A 20,355-nucleotide genomic window follows, 5' to 3' on the forward strand; every position below is an offset into this window, starting at 1 on the left:
GGCAGTGGAGTATGATCCTTCATGCTGTGTGAGAGGTACCATGTTGTTCCCAATTGTTTTTTGCTCCCCACAGCAACTGCTACTACATCTGGCACATCTGGCAGAAGGGTGCATGCCCAGTGGCCTTGCTCCGATCAGCATTCTGAGCACAGCTACCTTGTCTTTTGGGAACGGGACAGAGATGGGGCGGGGAAGGAAGGAATTTTGCCAGATGGATGTTAAATTATGCTGTGCCACCTTGCTCCAGAGCCAGGGAATGATGCTCGAGCTGTTCAGTTAGTGACGTGTATGTAGCCTGAGACACAGAGGGAGGGAGGGATGGAGAGGCAGGAGAAGCTTTGAAATTGGTACATATGTGACTGCCAGCAGATGTAGTCAGGAGCCCATGAATCACAATGTTTGTGGTAACGGTAAAATTTTTGTAGCCCACACAGTTTTGTTGAATATTTTTTTATTTATTATTACTCATTTTCGCCTCACCTTTCTGTTTAATAATAACGGATTGCAAAGATGGGTATTTTTGTTGCTGTTCCGAAAGGGACATAGTAAATTTTAAAAGATGAGAGACTCTACAGTGGGTAGGTAAACCCACACAGAGGTTAGTTTCTACCTGGTTCAGGACAGCTTTGCAATAGATCTACCCTATGCAAGTGGAATAGAGGCATTTGGCAGCAGTATGGTTTTGTGTTGGCTTGAACCACAGGTGGAAGTGTCCTAAGTTGCGTACTGTTTAATGTAATTGAGTGAAGTACTTGTGCCATGTGGGAGGTAACAGCAATTCACTAAGCACACGTGCAAATGCCATGTGTGGATGCACTGACTCATGTTAATGTAATTACCTCATTGTAATTGAGTTAAGTACAATTGATTTAACAGTAGTGAAGATGAGCCCACAGTTACAGTCTAAAATGTGAGTTCATATTTGATTGTCAGGGTTACTGATTCTTGCAGGAGACTGAAAATTTTCTTCACAATACAGTGAATGAAGAATGTGCTTAACTTTAGCTACATCCACAGTTGTAGTGGAACTTACCCAGGATGGTAGTTTTCATTTCCTTGCATATATTTTTGAAATACTGTGTGAGCTATTGATAATACACCTTTTGAAGAGTGGGAGGGAGCACGTTGTGCACAGCACCCTTTTATTTGATTAGCTGTTCTGTAGGCTGAGTTCTGATACTGAGGCAGAAATATCTTTTGTTGACACTTAATTGCTTTTGGGGGGATCTCATGGCAGTATTTTTTAAAGCCGTGTGGTTCACTGCTCTGCAAGCTTGATCTTTTCTCAGAAATGTTTTTCATTCCTGCTTTATATTAGTTCCCAGTTACTAAGAAGCTCATCTATTTACCCAGACTTACTCCAGCAGTAGTTGCCATCTCTAATTCAGTATGCTAGCATTTACTAATCCATGATTTTGGAGGCAATGAGTGTGTGAAGATAATGTGAGAAAGGGGTTGAAAAAAATTGGGATCTTGATTGGCGCATCAGCTAATGAGTTTACCATATATGAATTGCATAGATTTGTATATTATGTAAATGCAAACGGATTTTACTTCCCAGTGTTTTTTTCATTTTGAAAAAATTTTCTGTTTTGTGTAGATGTCTGTACTGGTCTTTGTAGTTATTGATAGAAAGATTTTGTCACAAATTCCAAATTTTCCATGAAGAGTTCCTCTGTGTCCCTCTAAGTTCTGACCATAGTGTGTGACTAATAAAACGTCCCCCAAAGAAAAATATTTTGAAATTATTATTATTTACTAAACTTCATTTATCTTCTAAGGTTTGGTTGACTGGTACTCTCAGGGTCTGATCTGACATCACAGTTTAGCCCATTTAGCTTAGATGCATCAGAAGGAGCAGTCTTACCCGCTTTGCTCGTTCTGTGCTGGCCCAGGCTTCAGCATGAATCAGTTCAGCAAGCTAAACCTGTTTTAAAAACAAAACAAAAAAAAGCCCTGAAAAACCCACCCATTTTTTGTAGAATTCATTTTGTGCTGGCATTGCTACCTCAGCTAGTGATGACTCAGGTGAATGCCAAACCTGGTACCACGGGGTGGAGGAAGGAATCCTGCATCTGCAGCTGGGAAAAGCAGAAGGGAGCTGCTCCCTTTTCCCAAAAAGGCCATCATTTAAATTAAAAATTACGTTAATGAGTTTATATGAGTAATTCTAACATTTTAGTTTGTTGTCATTGTAGAAGTACTTGGTCTCAGAAAATAGGATACTCTGTATGTATCTACATAGAGATATCCATATCCCTGTCTTTGTCCACACATATTCTTAGTGATTTAGTAAGATACTGTAGATTCAAGCTGCTGCTTAAAGAGCCAGGTATTTTTATTTTATGAACAGTTCATTTGTAACGTTGGTTTGGTTGGTTTGGTTTTAAGAACCAAAATGTTATATTTGGCAAAAAAATTGGCCTGGATATCTTATATTAAGTGAAATGGAGCAGAAAAAAAAGAGGGACAAAACCAACATATTACATGCAATTGTGAGTACAGGTTGTTGCAGCATAAAACGCAATTAGTGTATGTTATAAATCTAACCACATTATTAAGCATATTACCATTTCTTTATTAGAAATTCCAGTTAAGCCCTGAAGTTGAAACATGTTAAGGAAGCTAAAAATATTCCTGATGTTTAGATAGCGTATGATTGAGTCAGAGGTTTTCAAGACTTGGGGGCCCGCTGTATCAGAAATGTTGCAGTGTTACTGTTTGAAAAAGGAACACAAAAACAAATGCAACAAATGTCTCTATATGTAACAGGACATTAATAATGCATCGCAGTAGGTGAGAGTTTTTCAAATTTTGGGAAAACACCACTGATGGCCATCTATCTAGCAATGATAGTTTAAACTCTGAGATTTGGTGAGTGAAGCTCCTGTTGGCTCAGCTCAGTTTTACCCTGGCTTGAAGCAGGAGGCATTTTGACCAGCGAAAAAAATAGCTATTCCTGTGAAGTCAAGGGCTCAGACACCTATGGTTTTTCAAACATCAGCAACTGTAATTGAGACCAAGCCTCATCTGAATCTTTGTATGGACAAAACCAATATTTCTGCCTTTATGTATTAATCTCGGGGGTCAGGGAGGAGTCAGAAAACCAAAGGGACCAGTGCAAGGACCGTTGAAATAAACTAATGATATTTGCAGTGCAAGCAATCCCCACCTCCGGCAGGCAAGCTCTGGGGTCTGTATATTCAGAAACTTTTAACAATACTCAAAACCCTGTCCTCCTAGCAAATTTTTTGCTCCCAAAACAGGGAAGCATCATGTGTTACAAGCACTGAGACAGGCTGCCTGCCTTGCTAGCCCCGGCCAGCCTCTCCAGGCTGAAACCCCAACCTAGCTGCCTCCTGGCCCCGAGTCATCCTGTCTCTTGAAAAAGGATCCTGTGATGCTCCTACTTGGCATCAATCCCAGCAAGTGCAACTGGGCTCATAAGCTGCCATTTTATTCCCTTAAGAGCAGTGATGTGGTAATCAGTGACTAGAAATGACCTTCAAACAGTATATAGTTTTTATAGAACAAAAAGCAACAGAGAGAAAAGGATTTTAAAAGCCATGAGCCAGAGAGCATGTGAATGAAGTGCTATGCTACATAATTTCCTGGGTTAAGTAGTGCCCAGTTTCTCTAGATGGCTGTGGTGGAGTCCCTTTGGGCCAGTCTGTCTTTCTAGATCTGAACAGTGACCCTGCCCTTTCCATTGAGAAGGGTCATTCTAACTCTACTCAGTGTTTGTTTTTAATTTCCAAGTGGAATATGTATGTTACTTCATCCTGGATCCCAGTTACTGTGTAGCACCTTTCTGTCACTGCCCTGGCAATGTGCTTACTTGGCTGATCATATGTAGCTGGTTCTGTGTCCCTTTCACCAGACAACAAATGACTTTGCTACTGTTTTTGATTTTCTATGTGATAGGCCTTCATTCTGAATCGTATCAGGCAATGAAAAATGGATTGTATAAGTATGTTATTTCCCAGGAGAGATACCTTTGGCTTAGGGGTCTGTGAGTACATTTTTTTTCTCATTGAAGAACACATATATTGTAAAGTTTTTAGATGCTCGTTTTCCTTCTGCGCCCTTTAGAAGACAGGGCAGAGGGACTGTTAGTTTTTAAAAAATGCATCCATGGGACAGCAGTCAATCCCCATTTTTACTCTCAGGAAAGCTTTACATTCACTCTAGGTTATGTCAGTTGAGGAAAAAACAGGTCTTAAGCTGTACTGCTGTTGTATCTGTTTGGTGGTTTATACTTCTTTAATTCTCTTCTAAATCAACAGCTGAACTGAAAATACAAACATTTCACTGATACAAGACTAATTCTTGCATCTTCAGCTGTTCCTAGTTTTAGTTGCTTACAAGAGTGAAGCCTGAGGTCTTGAGTCTCTGGAGAATCATGCATCTCCCAGCTCTGCATCTGTTTTTTTGGCGTCTCTTTTCTATGCGTTTAAATGTCCTAACTCTGCCAGGAGCTGTCCCCTCCCTCTCTTTTAAATTTCTCATGCTTGTTGTTAGCCGCAGGGGCTTAATTCTCTGGAAACTCAGAGAGTGATTAATCAAGCTAATTTGTGTTAACTTTAAAAAAAAAAAAAGTTTGACTTTAATTTTGTGCAGTCTTGACTTTCTGTTTTCTTGTTAACATTTCTTTCTGTTTTCTTGTTAACATTTTTCTTAAGTTCTTATCTCAAAAAATCTTGCCTGTCTACATAACTGACATTTATGCACCTGATTACTCTGAAGGATATTCCTGTGTCCACAGAACAAAGCCAGCTGTAAGAAATCCCACATGGTATATGAACTGCAGAAACTTGACAGATCACTAATCATGAACATAATCTTATGCTTTCCTTGCCCATTCTTAAAATAACTATTCACATGATATAGTGGTCATGTCTAAGTGGTCTGGGAGGTGCAGAAGTGCTGTGTTGCTATAAAGAAAAAAGCTGTTTTACTAATTTGTCCTTAAGATCCATTGAATTGAAGGGGGGTATGTGTTTAAGAAAGTGAGATAGATTATGTGGGATTGGCCTCAAAATTATTCACATCTGTAGGAAAGTCTCCTAAGTTTTGTGTTGGCGTTTGTTTTTGTTTTTTTTTTCCTATGTCTCTGTCCACAAGCCCATTTTGCTCATGAGCAAAATGTTTACCAAGCCTACATGGTCCTGTAGACCGCATTACTTAACTCTATCTTGGAAGAGGTGGTTGTGCATCTGTTGTAACTGTCCTGTGCAAGTTTTTCCCTGCGGTGTGCAAGTATGCTCTGAGCACACTTCAAGCTCATGGTGTCCAGTCTCCTGACCAGCTGTGATCGTGTCACAGTGTGTGCTGGGTGCGTTGCTGCACAGCCTGCCAAGTCTTCATGCAGTACTTTATGCAGCCTCTTATCCAGACTTGGATAATCATTGTGTTCTCTGACATTGAAAAGGTGGTGCAAAAGCTTTGTCATCTTCTCCCTGCTGCATAAGGTGGTGATCTGCTTCTGGAATTAGTGCACTATTTCTTTTTGGATACAGCCATTAGTAGTCTATTTTTTGAATCTTTAGAATATCAAACAAGATTTATCAGGTTATCTTTGTCAGCATAGTGAACAGAAATGCAAGAGCTCTATCACAGAACATTTTCTTAGACTGTGCCTGTTTAATTAGAGACATGTTTATTGCGTTATCCAAAATAGCTGGGACTTTTTTTCCAGAGGAGGTCTTAGCCTCATATGAGTATCAATACCTTCATTGTCCTTCAGTCAATGAAATTCTTATCCACTCACCTGTTTATGCCTTTAATCCTACATGTGTTTTGTAAGAGAAAATGAGACTCTCCATTGCTCACGTTCCTATCTGGCTCAGGTAGGCAGGTCTGCTCCCCAGCTTATCCCTGTGCACCCCCTGTACAACACCAGAGATCTTGTGCCTCCTCTCTCATGGCAGGAGGGGGATGTGCAATCCAAATCTGTATTTTCTCCCTATCATTGTATGGAGCCTGGATGACTCCTGACAACCGGTAGATCCTGCTTGTCCCCTTTCTTATCTGTAGCAGTTTTGAGTCTCCACCTTCAGGTGGAGATAGTTTTTGACTGAGTGAGCAAAATCTTGCTCAGCTTAAAAAGTGAACATGTTCTCCAGCCTGGTGGAAATAGAGCACAGCGTCTACTCTGTGTTCTCACCACTGGTACTTACATTTTCTCTAATTCTATGTTACAGTAATTTCAGGGAGCTAATTAAGGTGGAACTTTGAGTGGCCTTGCAGGTGGGACCGCCACTCGTGTTGATGACAGCGTGCTTGCTACTACTACATTTTTGGGAAGTGGTGTGGTATTTTTGGGATTGCAGAGGACGGTAGTAACAAATCTATCCTGAGGATTCACCATGTTCCTACTCACGGTTTTCAAGCTATTTCACATAACAGTTTCATCTACTGTCTTCCAAAGCCACATTTACCAAAAGCTGAGTCATTCTCACACATAGACAGTTTTTCAGTTTTTCCTGGTAAGTTTACTTCACTGCATTTCCACAGCTATTTGTAGCTATAACTGCGTTGAAGACAGCACAAATAGATGTTGACCCATGCTCAGTTGAATCTACGAGTAATCGTTAGAGTTCATTTAACCAGAGCTTGAGCAATTGCTCAGTAGCGTTCCCTGTCCTGTGCCTCTTCTCCCGATTTTGCTCACTTGCCCTCCCAACAGGTGATTTCTGTGGAAGCTGCTAGTGCAAGAACTGCTGGGCACATGGATGCAATGTAGGTAGTGCCTGGGTTAAACAAAGCCTTTGTAGTTAAATATTGCAACATACCTATTCCTGTGTAGCATAATATGTACAAGAGGTGTTTGCAGAACTCAAATTACTGGCAAGTAATTTTTTCTGTCAGCAAGAACTTTCTAGCTAACGTTTTATTATACTTTGTAATGGGCACCTTCTGGGGCCTAGTGTTTCATTTGGCCACTGATTTATCTATTTGATCAAGCTAGGTTATGGAATTGGCTTTAAATTACACGTGTGTTTGCACGTGCACATATACACGTATATAAACAGTGATGAGGAAAACTGAGTTTGTACAGTCAAGGAGGAAAAAACTTAGAAAATACTGAAGTTGCACATACAGCTGTGAGTCTAACCCCTTTTTATTTCTCTAATTTGTACTTACTTGATTTTTATGACCACCTACTACCCCCCCAACATAATGTGTTATGCTTTCAGCTACCAAATGGCTGCATCTTACAATAGTAGCCAGAAAATAAATGTTGGTGTGAATATGGTCATTAAGATATGTCACTGAAAGGAGTCTAAATAAAGAAATAATACATAGAATTTATTGTTTCCCACAGCTCAGCTGTGTTTCTTGCATCATAGTTACTATGCAACGTACCTCTGATTTTAGCCTTTCAAGCTTTCTCTTTCAAACAGTCCAATAAAACCGGAGCCTAGAATTTGTTTACTTCTGGTATTAAAAGCAAACAGCTCAGGGAGCTGGCAACTTTTATTGGACCTGTAAAGGAGTAATATAGATGGTAGAGATTTCAGGCTGTATTTTGTTTATCGTGGGTTTCAATTTTTGGGGGTACTGAGCTGTTGGTGTGGGGAGGGAAGGGTTGGCAGCTTTCACTGATGTTAGGCAGTCTGTGAGACCAGACCATTGCATTAATGCAGCAAAAAGACTGAGTGAAAACATAAATATGTTGTAGTGAAAAGACTTCAATTTTTATACGGTTATGGTGTTTCTCCCCTATGAAGTGTAATGTTACGAAGAGGAAAAGTCTTTGACCAGAACTGAGAGGCCATAGAAGACTGTTTTAATGTTATTACAGATGGGATACAATAGAAATAAACTTCTTGGAAGTTAAGAAAACATAACTACTGCAAAAGCCAGTGTCCCTGGTCTTGCAGTACCTTGACCTGGAAAGGGTATTTGGAAGCCAAGATAGTCGCTCATTTGTGCTCCCTTTGTGAAGCAACGTGCTTCTATTGAAAGAAGGATAGGGGAGAGTCTACAACTCAAATCATGATATTGAAAATATATTACTAGGCGATGCAGCTAAACCATAAATGTGTGTTTGGAAGGATTTCTGCTGTGGAATGTTTGCCTTACAACTGCATCAGAACTGGTCACCTGCCTGCGTTTCAAAATGAGATGTGTCTGGCATGTCTGAGGTGTAACCAACCCACAAAAGCAAACAAATTCAGAATTAACAGGCTGATACTTCTGGGTCTGCTCTCCCCCATGAGTGTTGATGGGAGCTGTGTCAGCAGATTGTAAGAGGAAGGACTTGTCCTTAAGGAACCTCTTTGTGTCTTCCTGCTGCAGCTGGTCTGACCCTCTTTTAGGAGGCTTGGGAAAACATTTACATTCTTTGGCAGAGCATGCTAAAATTAGGGCATAAAAATGACAGATTCAATATTGGAGTCTTAAATAATATTTAAGTAGTCTTGCGTTGTGTAATCTGAGCAGAAGCAAACGTTACTGTCATTTGATTAATGGAGTGCATGCATGATATTCCAGTTTCACAATTACTTCCTCAATAAATATAATCATGACTAGAGTAATAAGATACTATTTTAAAATTAAAGTTTTTCAAGCATTTCTGAGTACTTCCCCAATACCTATGCTAATAAATAGTTTATCTTTTATAGTTAAAATCCTTTGTCCTCTTCCATAAAAATCACTTTAATCTGCCTTCCATTTACTTTAGAAGGGTTTTGCTGTTTTCTCATTTGTATCATTGTAAATTCAGAGGCATTTCATTGAAACACAGAACACGTCCTTTGTAACAGAATATAGCTTATGCTTTGATAACAAAAGTGGCTCTGAACCAACCATTTCTGTCAGCTTTTAAAATGCAGCTGTGTAGAGAACTAGTTTACAGTAAAGTTACAAATTAGTCTCCTAAATAATAAAGGTGCTGCTGAATTTAAGTTACTTTTTTAATCAAGAACACCATCTGTTTCTACTGCTGTGTATTTCTAAAAAATAATTTAATTTGAAGTCACCCACTCATTTCCTGTTATGTCCAGACCGTGTTAGATATTTATTACTAGTTTCCTTGCTCTCTAGTACCTCAACTGTCATGTATTTAGATGATCTGCCACTCCCTTTCCTCGAAAAGAGTGATAAAGGTTTGAAGTCTAAAATAACCTCGTCCTTATTCTTCTTCCAACACAAAAGTGTTCTTTTATTCAAATACCTGAATATTTAATAAATATTTGTAATTCTGATAGAATTGTAACTAATTAAGATATAGCTGACTATAACTTTAGTTTGGTAGAACTGATGAGATACTAGATTATCCAGTACTAGATTTAAAAAATTGAAAAATGAGTAAATGTATAATAATGTAAAAAATGAATAGCTAAGGAAGATTAACCAGAATAAAAAAGCATAGAAATACTAGAGAACTTGAATCATAAGTCAGGAATTGTTAATACAGTGTAAATGTTGCTGTTTAATTTTGCTTTTATAGTAAAGGAAAAAGTGTTTTGGTTTTACAGTATAGATAATGTTGTGAAAATAACTACAACTTAAAAAATAAACCAGTCCCAATAAAAATTTCATCCTATTTATCACTTCTTTGCTTTATGAGCAATGACATTTGAACACTACCAATTTTGTCTTATTTTTGAGTGCATGGTGACTTTGATTTTAGTTAACAAATATTCTAACCAGTATTTAATTTTTGTGTTTCACTTATATATTGGCATTGTAAATAAATGGAATTAATGAAATAGTAAATGTAGGTTCTGACCTCCAAATGATGTAGCAGCATTGGTGTATTGCCTGGTGATAAATCATGCCTTCTTGTATCATTTGTGCAGGACCTTGCACAGTGCAACGTGGGTCCTCAGAGGGAACTAAGGACACCTGTACCATAAAAGTAAAAACAATATTTGCCCAAAACCTTGAGAACAGTTAGAGAGAGGTTCCTGTTTACAAGATAATGGCTTTTTATCTTGGGATTACTTAGGGCATAGTTACTCCCAGCTGGCTAAAATATCATCCATGCTGACTTACTCCGTCGCTCCCCAGCTCGCAGTAGCTTTCAAGCAGACAGCTTTCTTCTCTCTGAAGAATTAGAAGAGGTCGTTGAAGCATGGAGGGGCTTTGCACTAATGCAGCTGATGGTAGTTTTTAGAAAGCATCCTCCACAGCAGGGATCTTGGGTTTCTGAGGCGAGGATCCACGACGTTGCAGTCGTGGCACTGTGCTGGGTTGGCCGGCTCCATTTCTCAGCCCAGGGCCTGGGAGCGGTGGTGGTGGTGGTATGAGGACCAGTTCTTCGGGCTCCAGCCTATATAGGTAGCTGGGACCAACCAGAGGATAAGGAGAAAGTAAAGGAGGTAGCGGCAGGGGTGGACTGCCAGCACAGTCCAAGTCAGGATTGGACTGCAAATCCTTGTTTTGCTTCTGGGACTTGAGCCACTCCTGTGCCTTTGCAGCCTGGGAAGATAGGAGTTGGCTCTCCTGTGGCTTTGAGAACCTGTAGCCACTGCAGCTGTCAGCCAGCTCTTCTCCACAGATCAGTTTTAGCCCAAATCGTCAGCCAGGCCATTTCCCCAACCTATTCATTGTAGGTTATCACCTTCTGGCATGGCCCAGCCCTTCCACCACCCTGTCCCCTGCCCCTTGAGAAAGTCAATTTGTTGAGTTCCAGCATGATCCAACCATCATCCTCTCTCTTACCTCCATTCTTCCTCCCCACAGTCCTACTTCAACTTACCGATCACAAGTAAGATCCTTTTTGTTCTGGGTATGTATTAACCTGTATCTACCAACACAATCCAGCTACCCTCTCCCCAACCTGCTGTTCATTCCTCTGTTGGTCTGCAGAGTTGTTGGTAGCCACCTGTTACACCACGCTTTCAGGAAGAAAGAGGCAGGTCAGTATAATCGGGATATATTTTGCTATGAGAATAGGGTGATCTGAACTGTCTCAGTAGGTTCAGGACTCCCTCTGTACTGCTGACTTGCTGAATCGTTTGTATGAAATGCCTTTTTTCAGTGTCAACCTGTGGCTTCTGGTAGTTGCCCACAGTGTTAGCCGTTCTTCTGTTTAACGGTGAGACGTGAACCACTCAGTTTTCTTACGTAAAGATGGGATGCCAAAGGGTGGATGAACCACTTTCTCAATATTTTCCTGGTACTATTTTTCACTACTGGTATCCAATTTAAAGGTTAAGGTCAGCTTCCCAGAGACAGATGTTAAGGATCTGCAGTAAGAAAACATGACTCTCTTTCAGGCCACATTCGTGCAAGGGAAGGGAAAGATGCATGTGCAGAGAGAGATCCTGCTACACCTGAATTAGCAGAGCACAATCTGGGCCTAATTTCTTTTTAGTTATATGCAGTTCCTTGGGATGGTAGGAGGTGGTGAGGGAGGTGGGTAGGAAACCTTTATATAGCTAAAACATCCTGGCATAGGGGATTGTCATTCCCTTGTATGGGGGTGTATAGAGGAGCGCAGAAACAAAGCTTATAGACATCATAGGGCAGGCATGGAAAATAGAGGTGCTGCAGTTGTTTCTGAAAATGTGGTTAATGACACCAGAAAGGTACAGTAATCTGGAGGAAACTGTGGTTTAGTTTTAGGTGAAATAACTTCTACCATTGAGTCTGTGCTTTCTACCAGAGTACGTTTTCAGTACTTTAAAAATGCAGCAAACTGTGGGGGTTGTACATTGCGTCTTCCTGTGCTTTTGCACTTTCACCTGTGTTTATGGGACGATCTACATTGAAATCGACTGATTTTTAGATCTGTTAGAGAAGAACTATGTTCCACTATATTCAGTGTGCTTTTTAAAATGAGTGAATCATAGCCATACTGTGTTCTGTCCTCACCACTAAACTCATAGGAGAGGTGCTAGACAGGAGACAGCTCAGCCACATCCATCATGCAGGTTTCAGTGTATTTGTATCCCATGTGGAAGAAATGAGAGAACTGGACTTGGTGGCATTCACGGATTTTCTGGTGGCCACCACTTTTTTTTTTTCTCCCCTTGTTTTTTTTTTTTCCCTCCAGAAGAGGGGAAAAAAAAGGTCTATGACTGTGTGTGGCATCTCCTTTCTTCAGATAATAGAAGACAAGCTGCAAGAATAGCTTGGGACCTCTGCCTTGAAGGTTTGGGTTTTTAACAGAAAGGAGGCTTGAAAAAGTCTCTGCTTAGGTGGACACTACGAAAGTACACAGCTCACCATTGTCATGTATTTTTCAGTGTACAGCATGTTGTTAGGGGAAGAGGTACATCGTGCTCACAGTCATGCTAGTTTTCTCCCCCATCGGGAAGTTTTGCACTTGAGACGCTTCACTGAAATGAACTGAATATCAGGATGTGTTGGAGAGCCTGTTCATCTGGACCTCAGGCCCTTGTCTCATGAAAGAAGAAAAAACGGGGAAAAAAGTGCCTCCTCCCAATGAAAATAGAGGATAATCTGCCCTATTTATTGAATGCATAAAACATATCATGTTCATTTGTTCCTAATTTTTGTGGAAAGAGCCTTTGGGCTTCTGCAAAACTGCCTTACAGCAGATGAATATTTGGAACAGAAGATGAGGTGGTTTCAGTTGCATGAAGTGTCTGTGCTTGCTTGAGGGTGGAATAGCTCAGTGGTGAGTGAAGGAAGGGAAGGGGAAGGGCCTCCATCCTGGGGGGATTTGTGGGGCTCCCGAGGACAGTGTGGTCAGCCAGTAGTGAGGGAGCACTAGTGAGGAGGGAGCTTGGAGGTGTTTGACCATTGGGAGACTGTCAAGAGAAAAACATGTTTCTCGATAGGTGGACTTTAGAGAGGGTATTATAAACTCTCTGAGATTAACAATGTGGTTTCAGGAGATCACTGAGGCAATGTAAGTGGTAAATGGGCAAGGTGCTGCACAGGACAGCTTTACCTGCCATGGCTGCACACTCATGTGTCTTCTGTTGAGGTGTGCTGGTAGGTTTTTTTGAGTCGACATAGAACTGATTCAAGGAGCAGAAACAGCAGAAAACCTGACATTAACAAGAAGAGGTAAACGGTTTTCTTCCTGAGTCAATGTGAGACTAAGGTGGGGGAAGAAGAACTGTTTCTTTGAATTGACTGAACTGAGTCCTAAGACTCATATCTTGTGTCTAGCATGACTGATGAGAAAATACTTAAACTAAGAAATGGGAGAAGAGGCTGGCTTGATTTTCACACCTGGTGTTAAAGCACAGAAGAAGGAAAATTGGGTAAAAGAGAATTGCACATGCAGTAACTCAAATGGTCTGAGCAAAGGAAGGGGGGAAACTAGTAGTAGAAGACTAGATGTGTAGGTGCTATACTAACAAAAAAATATACTTACTATAGCAAGAAAACGAGGATGAGGTCAGGGAGGAAAAGCAAATAAGATGTTTATTATCCAGGCTCTTTTCATTAGTATACAAAACTAGAACAGCTGGTGCTAAATGTGTAACCAGATATAGAGGCAGCAGAAACACGGTCAAATAGCAGTCACGGCCTGAACACAAATACTGAAAATAATGCAGAAAATTAGTAAGGTGTTGTGAATGAAGTGGCACCATGTAAAGAAACAAACAGTAGCATGGACGCAGCAGAATCTGTTTGATCAAATTCACTTTGGGAAGTAATTTTGAAAGGCCTGTTATAGGCATGACCGCTAGTTTAGGATTTATGTACAGACAATGTAATATTATTATGAGAGAGGAATACTAGTAGGAATAGTAACATTAGGTAGGCCATGTAGTAGGTCAGATCCTTATTTAAGCACAAATGATATTATAATTATGTGGTATTTCTGTAGATGGCAGACAATAGTCTTCTTACCAAAAGAGTAATTCAGAATAGAAGTTGTGTTATTTCAGATTTGGAAGGAATTGCTGACCTTATAGAAAAACTGATTATTTAAAAAATGAAGACAAAACATGAACTGGGTTAATTTGGTTTAAGTTAAATGGGATGATAAAAAGCCAGTAACAATTTTTTTTAAGGCAATTAAATTAGGAGAACTGGTTAGTGAACGTAGGTGAGCTGAAATACCGGAGGTTTAAATGGAGGAAAGGTTCAGCTTGAATCCCAAGTAAAGGAAAAGGATAGTTGTGGAAAATTACCTAATTCTTCTAGCAAAGAACCTTCTCCTGGGAGGGATATTAGTAGACAAAAGAGAAAAGGTAATGCGAAAGGAAGGAGGAGTAGATTATCAAAGGAAGTCACTTCTTGCAAGTTGTGGTGGAACAAGAACTGAAAATATTAACCTGAGTTAGAATTTACTTAAAATTCTTTAGATTAGTAAAAGTTTCTTTAGACATATAAATAAATTGAGAAAGATCAAATCCTTCTGTTGTATAGGGAGGGTGGTTTTGAATTAGAGAAAGCCTTTTGTTTGAAAGCTAAATATACCTTTTCACACTTCTCGGTAAGAAGGGTAACAGTGTGGGGACAGTGACAGAATGATGAATGGAAACAAGGTTATGAAAATGACTACGGTAGAGGTGGAAATTCAAGACAGAAACAAATTCCAAGAAATTAAGGATGTGAAATTGCAGTGTACCAGCTGCATTGCAGTTATTGCCTACGTACCAATTCTTTCCCTACTGTAAAGTGACTAGCAATAGCTCACCCTATCTATTAAACATTGTATACATGTGGTGTACATGGCTCTTCACTGCCTAGGAGCTGAAGTGCAAATCTTTGTGAAGTAAAGTGGTTTATAGCTTTATTTTTAAAGTAAAGCTAATTTGTATTATGTTGTGCTTTTAAAAAAAGTAACACTAGATTTTTCTTTTTTACATAAAATATTAAGGAACACATTCTTATCTCAAAAGTTGCCATTTCTACTGTGTATGCCCTGGAGCTCATTGAACCTTTCTCTGAACAGATTTAGCTCACTGGAAAAACAAAAGTCTATCCCTGTTTCCTCTTCCTCTTGTCCTTCCCCCTCTTTTTAAACTGAGTTTGTTTCCTGTCAGATTAGTGAGTTAAATTGGCTTATGGGGAGGACCAAGAAATGCCAGATTTGGTGCAGGATAAGCCTCTAGGAGCAGAAAAAAGTCCTTGAGGTCAGTGGGAGCAAGGGCGAGTTGTCTTGTGGGTGCCTGGCCTTCAAATTCTGTGTCAGTGCAGCAGAGCTATGCGTTGCTCTCAGAGGGGCTGTTGTTCAGTGTAGTGGATTTTTTGTCTGGTTTAGCATTCTGCCTGCAAAAATACATGATCTTCACAAACCTCCTAAAATGAACTTCTGGTGGACAGCAAAGGTCTGTACAGTGGGACTTGTATCATGTAGCTGATGGTATTTTGCAGTGCTTCCCTTAACATTTGCAATGTACAACAGTTGCATTCTGGTTTTGACCTAATGCAGGTAAGAGCACTAGTATAGATCCAGTGTAAATTGTTTTACTTCTGTGTCCTCTTGTTCTGTACTCTTGCTTTACTCAAAGGTTGCTGATTCTTGACGCACTGTACAAGGTTGTTTTGGAGAGTTTCTTACGATCTTCAGTGCACTTGGGCTTCAGAATATGCTTTCCTTCATGTCTGGATTTAATTGTAGATAATTTTGGAGGGAAAACTGATTTCTTACTTTGGGAAACCTGTCATACTGGTGGCATCTGGTCATTGTACTGAGCAATCAATCAATCACTAGATAAAAAGGGGCAGAAATGAGAGATATAGAGAAAAAAAAGATCTAAGCAGAATGCCACCAAATAACTCCCCCCCGCCCCCCCCAAGAATTTAATGTCTGCAACAGCAGTTGTTCACAGCCCTGACTAGAAATGGCAGAGTTGTGAGGCAGGGCATGTGGGAACCCTGTTCTCCCTTCCCTCCCCACACATTAATAAAAGTAATGCATAAATATCGGAGGTGATTGGGCCCCTGTAATGAGGCTTAATTCCAAACTTCCTTTCTTTTGTAGGGGCGACTGAGAGTTGTATGCACTCCCTGACACTGCCCAGGAAATAGTACTTTTCTTTGGGACCATCTTGCTGATACAGTTTATATGTTTTACGTTTTGATTTTTGTTTCATAGTAGGAAATGCTTTCCAAGAACTTGTGATCATGGATTTTTTCACTCTTTATTTTTTGTTGTTGCTAATGCTCTTCTGAAACTGCCAGTATTTTGGACCAAGCCACTGGTTGTGGCAGAGATGTGTGAGACCTCATGTTATAGGGTAAAATACCAAGAAATAATAGGATACCTATGAAAAAAAATAGAAACGGCCCTGTCAAGTTAAAAAAGAAAAAGGAAAAAAGCTTTAGTCTGAAATCACTGTATTGACTGCTGGTAAAAATAACAGCAAAGTCTCTGACAGCTGAAAGAGAGAAAGGAGGAAAAGCATGTTGCTTTTAAGTTTTTCCCTTTGTTCATTGGCGGTGTGCCCATAAACCCCATTCAGGGCTCTAGAAATTGTTCGCTGACTTGAAACTCTGGCTGCTTTTAATTGTGTGTGTTTTATTTGTTTAAGTAATGTGAGGAAAATACGAAGCTAGGTCTCTCAACATTAAATTATTAACTTTAGAGACATTTTTTGTCCAGCTCTTCAGACAAGTTAAGAGGGATTCAGGTTTTAGATTTGTTTTGCTGGTTTCCAAATGCCGTTTTTTCACTATGGCTTTGAATTGTTATTGCACCGTCAGAGAATCTCACCATGAGCTGGCTGACAGCATAGTAGTATACATTTACACAGTAAGTCAGACAACATCAAGTCCATCTATAACATTGAAAAGCTGTTGAGATGTGTTCAAGGAGAGTACTGTGCAGTGGAGTGGGTTTTTTCCAACGTTTTCTGGTGTTAAAAGTGCTTGAAAAAACCAAACATGCAAAAAAATGTACACTCACATAATATGTGATTTATGAAAGCATAATTGTTCCATTACTTTGGCTTTTAAATATATTTAAAAATCCCACTTGTAAAAGTAGTGCTTTGTTTGAAAATAAAAGTTGTTGCTAAAAGTTAAATAAAAAAAAATAAAAAACACTTTAGTGTACTAATAATGCCCTGGTTTAGGTTGCATTTTAAATAAGTACTTCTTTCTTTTGAAGTAAAGTAGAAGACATAATGTTACGTGCAATATCAAATGTCAGTCTTTTGGTGTTTGTTTTATAACAGTGAAACTCAGGAAAAATGCGTAAGTCTTGCTGAGACTTAACTATATCTTCATTAAGTTGTAATTAAACAAAAAGACAAAAGCATTCACGCCGTGTTCAGTATTACTGAGAAGTAAGGGCTTATGCTTATCTGCTTGAGGTTCCCCTTGTGATTAGCACCCACCCATGTTGTCACGATTGTCTAGTTTTGGAACAGTAGACTATGTTTTAGTTTGGGACAAAATACATGTAGTTCAGTTCTTTCCTTTTCAGCAGCCACCAGGAGAAATCTTATTAAGACTGAAGAGGTGTGAGTGGACCTGGGTATGGATTCATGCCACAGGCAGAATCTGTTGTTTCAGTTGATGAGTGGTGGTATCTTCTTTGGGCATATTCTGAACTTTGATGTTTCTTCATTGTAACAAAGATCACCTTATTGCTATACAGACATTTCAAAGTGGAGGGCCTGCTTGAATTAATACTGCTTTCCTGGATGGTTTGTTTCATTGGTTTATGTAGAATTACTGTCTTCCAGTTGTATAAGTGAGAAAATTTGCATTCTTCCTTTTCCATACCTTGTATTTTCGTTTCAAAAAACAGTCAAGTTTATGATTTATGGAACCTAAATGTTATAGATTCTTTTCTTTCATGTGCATCCCCCCACCCCATACCATCCCCCCCTTTTTAAATAGTGCTCAACCTCTCACCTAGAAAGTCAACTATTTGTCTCATGCTTGACAATGTTACAACATTTGGTGGAAGAGCCATGTGTACTAGAGCTGCAAAAACAGCCTTCATCCTAACCAGTGGAGCTGTGTTCTTGCTTACTTTTGGCTGCTGGAAAAATTATAAGCAACTGAGTCCCTCAGTCAGACTGGCATTGGTAGTGCCTTGTTGCTTTATGAATGGTTGCTGCTGAGTAGATTGAGAACTCAGCTGGTCCAGTACTTGGGGTTTTTGGAAGCAAAATGCGTAAGCTTTCACATGGTTTCATTAAAATAAACATAACCAATTATTTTTTAATTTTTAAATTAATCTATTACTGCTGTGGAAAATGGGCTTTTGCAGTGGTGTCCCTTTTTAGAAAGACAAAGAAAAGTTAAGTGACACAGGTCCCCCCCTTCTGCTGCAGAGCCAGGACCTGGAATCCTGTTTTCCAGTCTCACTGGGTGTGATTCAGCTCCAGATTAAGATATCTGAGTCACTGAAAAGTCTAGGTTGGAAGGGACCTCTTGAGATCATCTGGTCTAACCATTTGTTGAAAGCAGGGCCTTGGATTAGGTTATTCAGTGCCTTGTTAAGCTGAGTTTTAGCTATTTCCAGCAAAGGGAACTATACTACTTCTCTGTTTCAAATTCTTCTCATAGTGAGCAACTTCTCCTCATGTCTGGATGGAGTTTCCCCTGAAGCAGCTCAGGTCTGTTACCCTGTCCCGTTCTCCGCGCATCCTTGTGAAGAGACCGGCTCCCTCTCTGCATATGAATTATGAACTCTGTACGTGTCAGTTCTTGTGATCTGCTAAAACAGTGTCTTGGTGCTGCAGACCTCCCATACCCATAACATGATTACAGGGAGCCCATGTCAGGGATTGCCATCTGATTTGAACACACTTCCTAGATGTTATCAGGTAGTAGATGTGACTGAAGAGTCAAGTATTGCTCGGCTCTTTTTGACATGTGACAGAGTGGGATGGCACCTGCAGTGAAGATTCCCTTCTTGACACCATGGTTCAGCCAACTGAATGCCAGAGAACAGAGTAAGAAGCAGTCAAGATTCTTTAGAAATCTTTGGAAATTCAGAATCAATCAGAAACATTTTTCTCTTTGCTATGAAAAGTTCATGAGCAAAGGAAGAAAGCATGTTTCATAACTCTCCTGCAAAAACTTCAAATGTTTGGGAATTGATGGATTTTGTAATATTCTCTGTGAGTCCAACTGATCTCGTTCATGTAATGTGTAACTTCTTAAATAAACATTTAGTGCAACCAGTGTCTTATCATTTTATCTACCCTTCCCGAATTGTCTCACTTAACTTGATGATCATTTTATTTACGAGTTTGATTCATCAGATTTGTCCTGGGATGTAGACTTACCATGGTACAGATTTTATTAGGAATTGAGATGAGAATTGTCATTGCATCAGTATCATTGGTGAGCTCCTGTTGACTTCAGCTTGTCCAAGATCTTGCTGCTAGAGTGTAATATCAAAATATTTATCAGTATGTATTTCACTTGTCCCGATGATAATATTTTCCTTTTCTGTGAATGAAAATACAAATCCATACCTAAAGCATGCTAACTAGATAAGATTTTTGGGGTAGTGAACAGAAATTTAGCAGCTCACTAGGGATATTTGAATTGGCCGTTTCAGTGGACTTTGTTCAGAGTGCCTCCAGTTTCTCATGCTTGTTGTATCTTTGATTCATTTTCAGAGCAGCAGAGCTATGTCCCAGATATAAAGAATACAAATTATGATAATTTTGATCAAAACCAAATTAGCTCTGAAGGGAACATTTGCTCTTTCCATTTTGTTAAAAAAGCCTTTTCAGTTCCTGATGCCTGTTAGGAGTTTTAAGAATGCAGCATTTTCTCTGCTTCTTGTATCTATAGCATTAATCACAGAAAAGGAAAATGTTATTTCAGTTTTGCTGATACTGAAAATAGGGTCTTGTTACTTGTTTAGTGTTGAATAGTGTTTTCAGTGTACCCAGGACTATAATCTGTAGTATCGTCTGCTATAGCTTACACAGAGGAAACTGTTATTCAACCTGTATGTATTCTAGGATAGTAGACAGGATAGTTTGTCCTGTTGATTATGAATGTAAATATTGTGTTTAAGGCAATGATAACCAAGAGTATTTTTCCTATTTGCAGAGCAAGCTTTACATGGAAGGATTTAGAAGCCTAAAAGAAGGAGAACCAGTGGAATTTACTTTTAAGAAATCTTCAAAAGGCCTTGAATCAATACGGGTAACAGGCCCTGGTGGGAGCCCCTGTTTAGGAAGTGAAAGACGACCCAAAGGGAAGACAGTACAAAAAAGAAAACCAAAGGGAGATAGGTAATTACCTTACTTTGCTATTCCCCTGCTTTTTTTTTTCTTTGCAAGTTTTTCTTGAAATTATGTTTTCAGCATTTATTCATTTGTGAAAGGAAACCCTTCTATGTAAATTTGGCTTTTACATGTAGCCTAGTAATTTGATTAAACTTATGAAGCTGTATCTGTACAACTACATAAATCACCCACTTGATTGGTTTTACTTGAGAAGGTTTTATTGAATTAGATGGAGCCTGCAAAGGAATGTAATATTATT

At 39.5% G+C, this 20,355-nt stretch overlaps 1 protein-coding gene across 1 annotated transcript in view; it reads left to right on the forward strand.

Moving 5' to 3' along the window:
* LIN28B (lin-28 homolog B) overlaps window positions 1–20,355 on the forward strand; it is an 87,745-nt gene that overhangs the window by 28,501 nt on the left and 38,889 nt on the right. Inside the window, exon 3 of the mRNA XM_074864741.1 lies at window positions 19,918–20,102. Within this exon, the coding sequence (XP_074720842.1) occupies window positions 19,918–20,102 (185 nt within the window). The remainder of the gene's footprint in view (window positions 1–19,917; window positions 20,103–20,355) is intronic.

The sequence above is a fragment of the Strix uralensis genome, chromosome 3, assembly GCF_047716275.1.
Source record: "Strix uralensis isolate ZFMK-TIS-50842 chromosome 3, bStrUra1, whole genome shotgun sequence".
Classification (NCBI taxonomy): Eukaryota; Metazoa; Chordata; class Aves; order Strigiformes; family Strigidae; genus Strix; species Strix uralensis.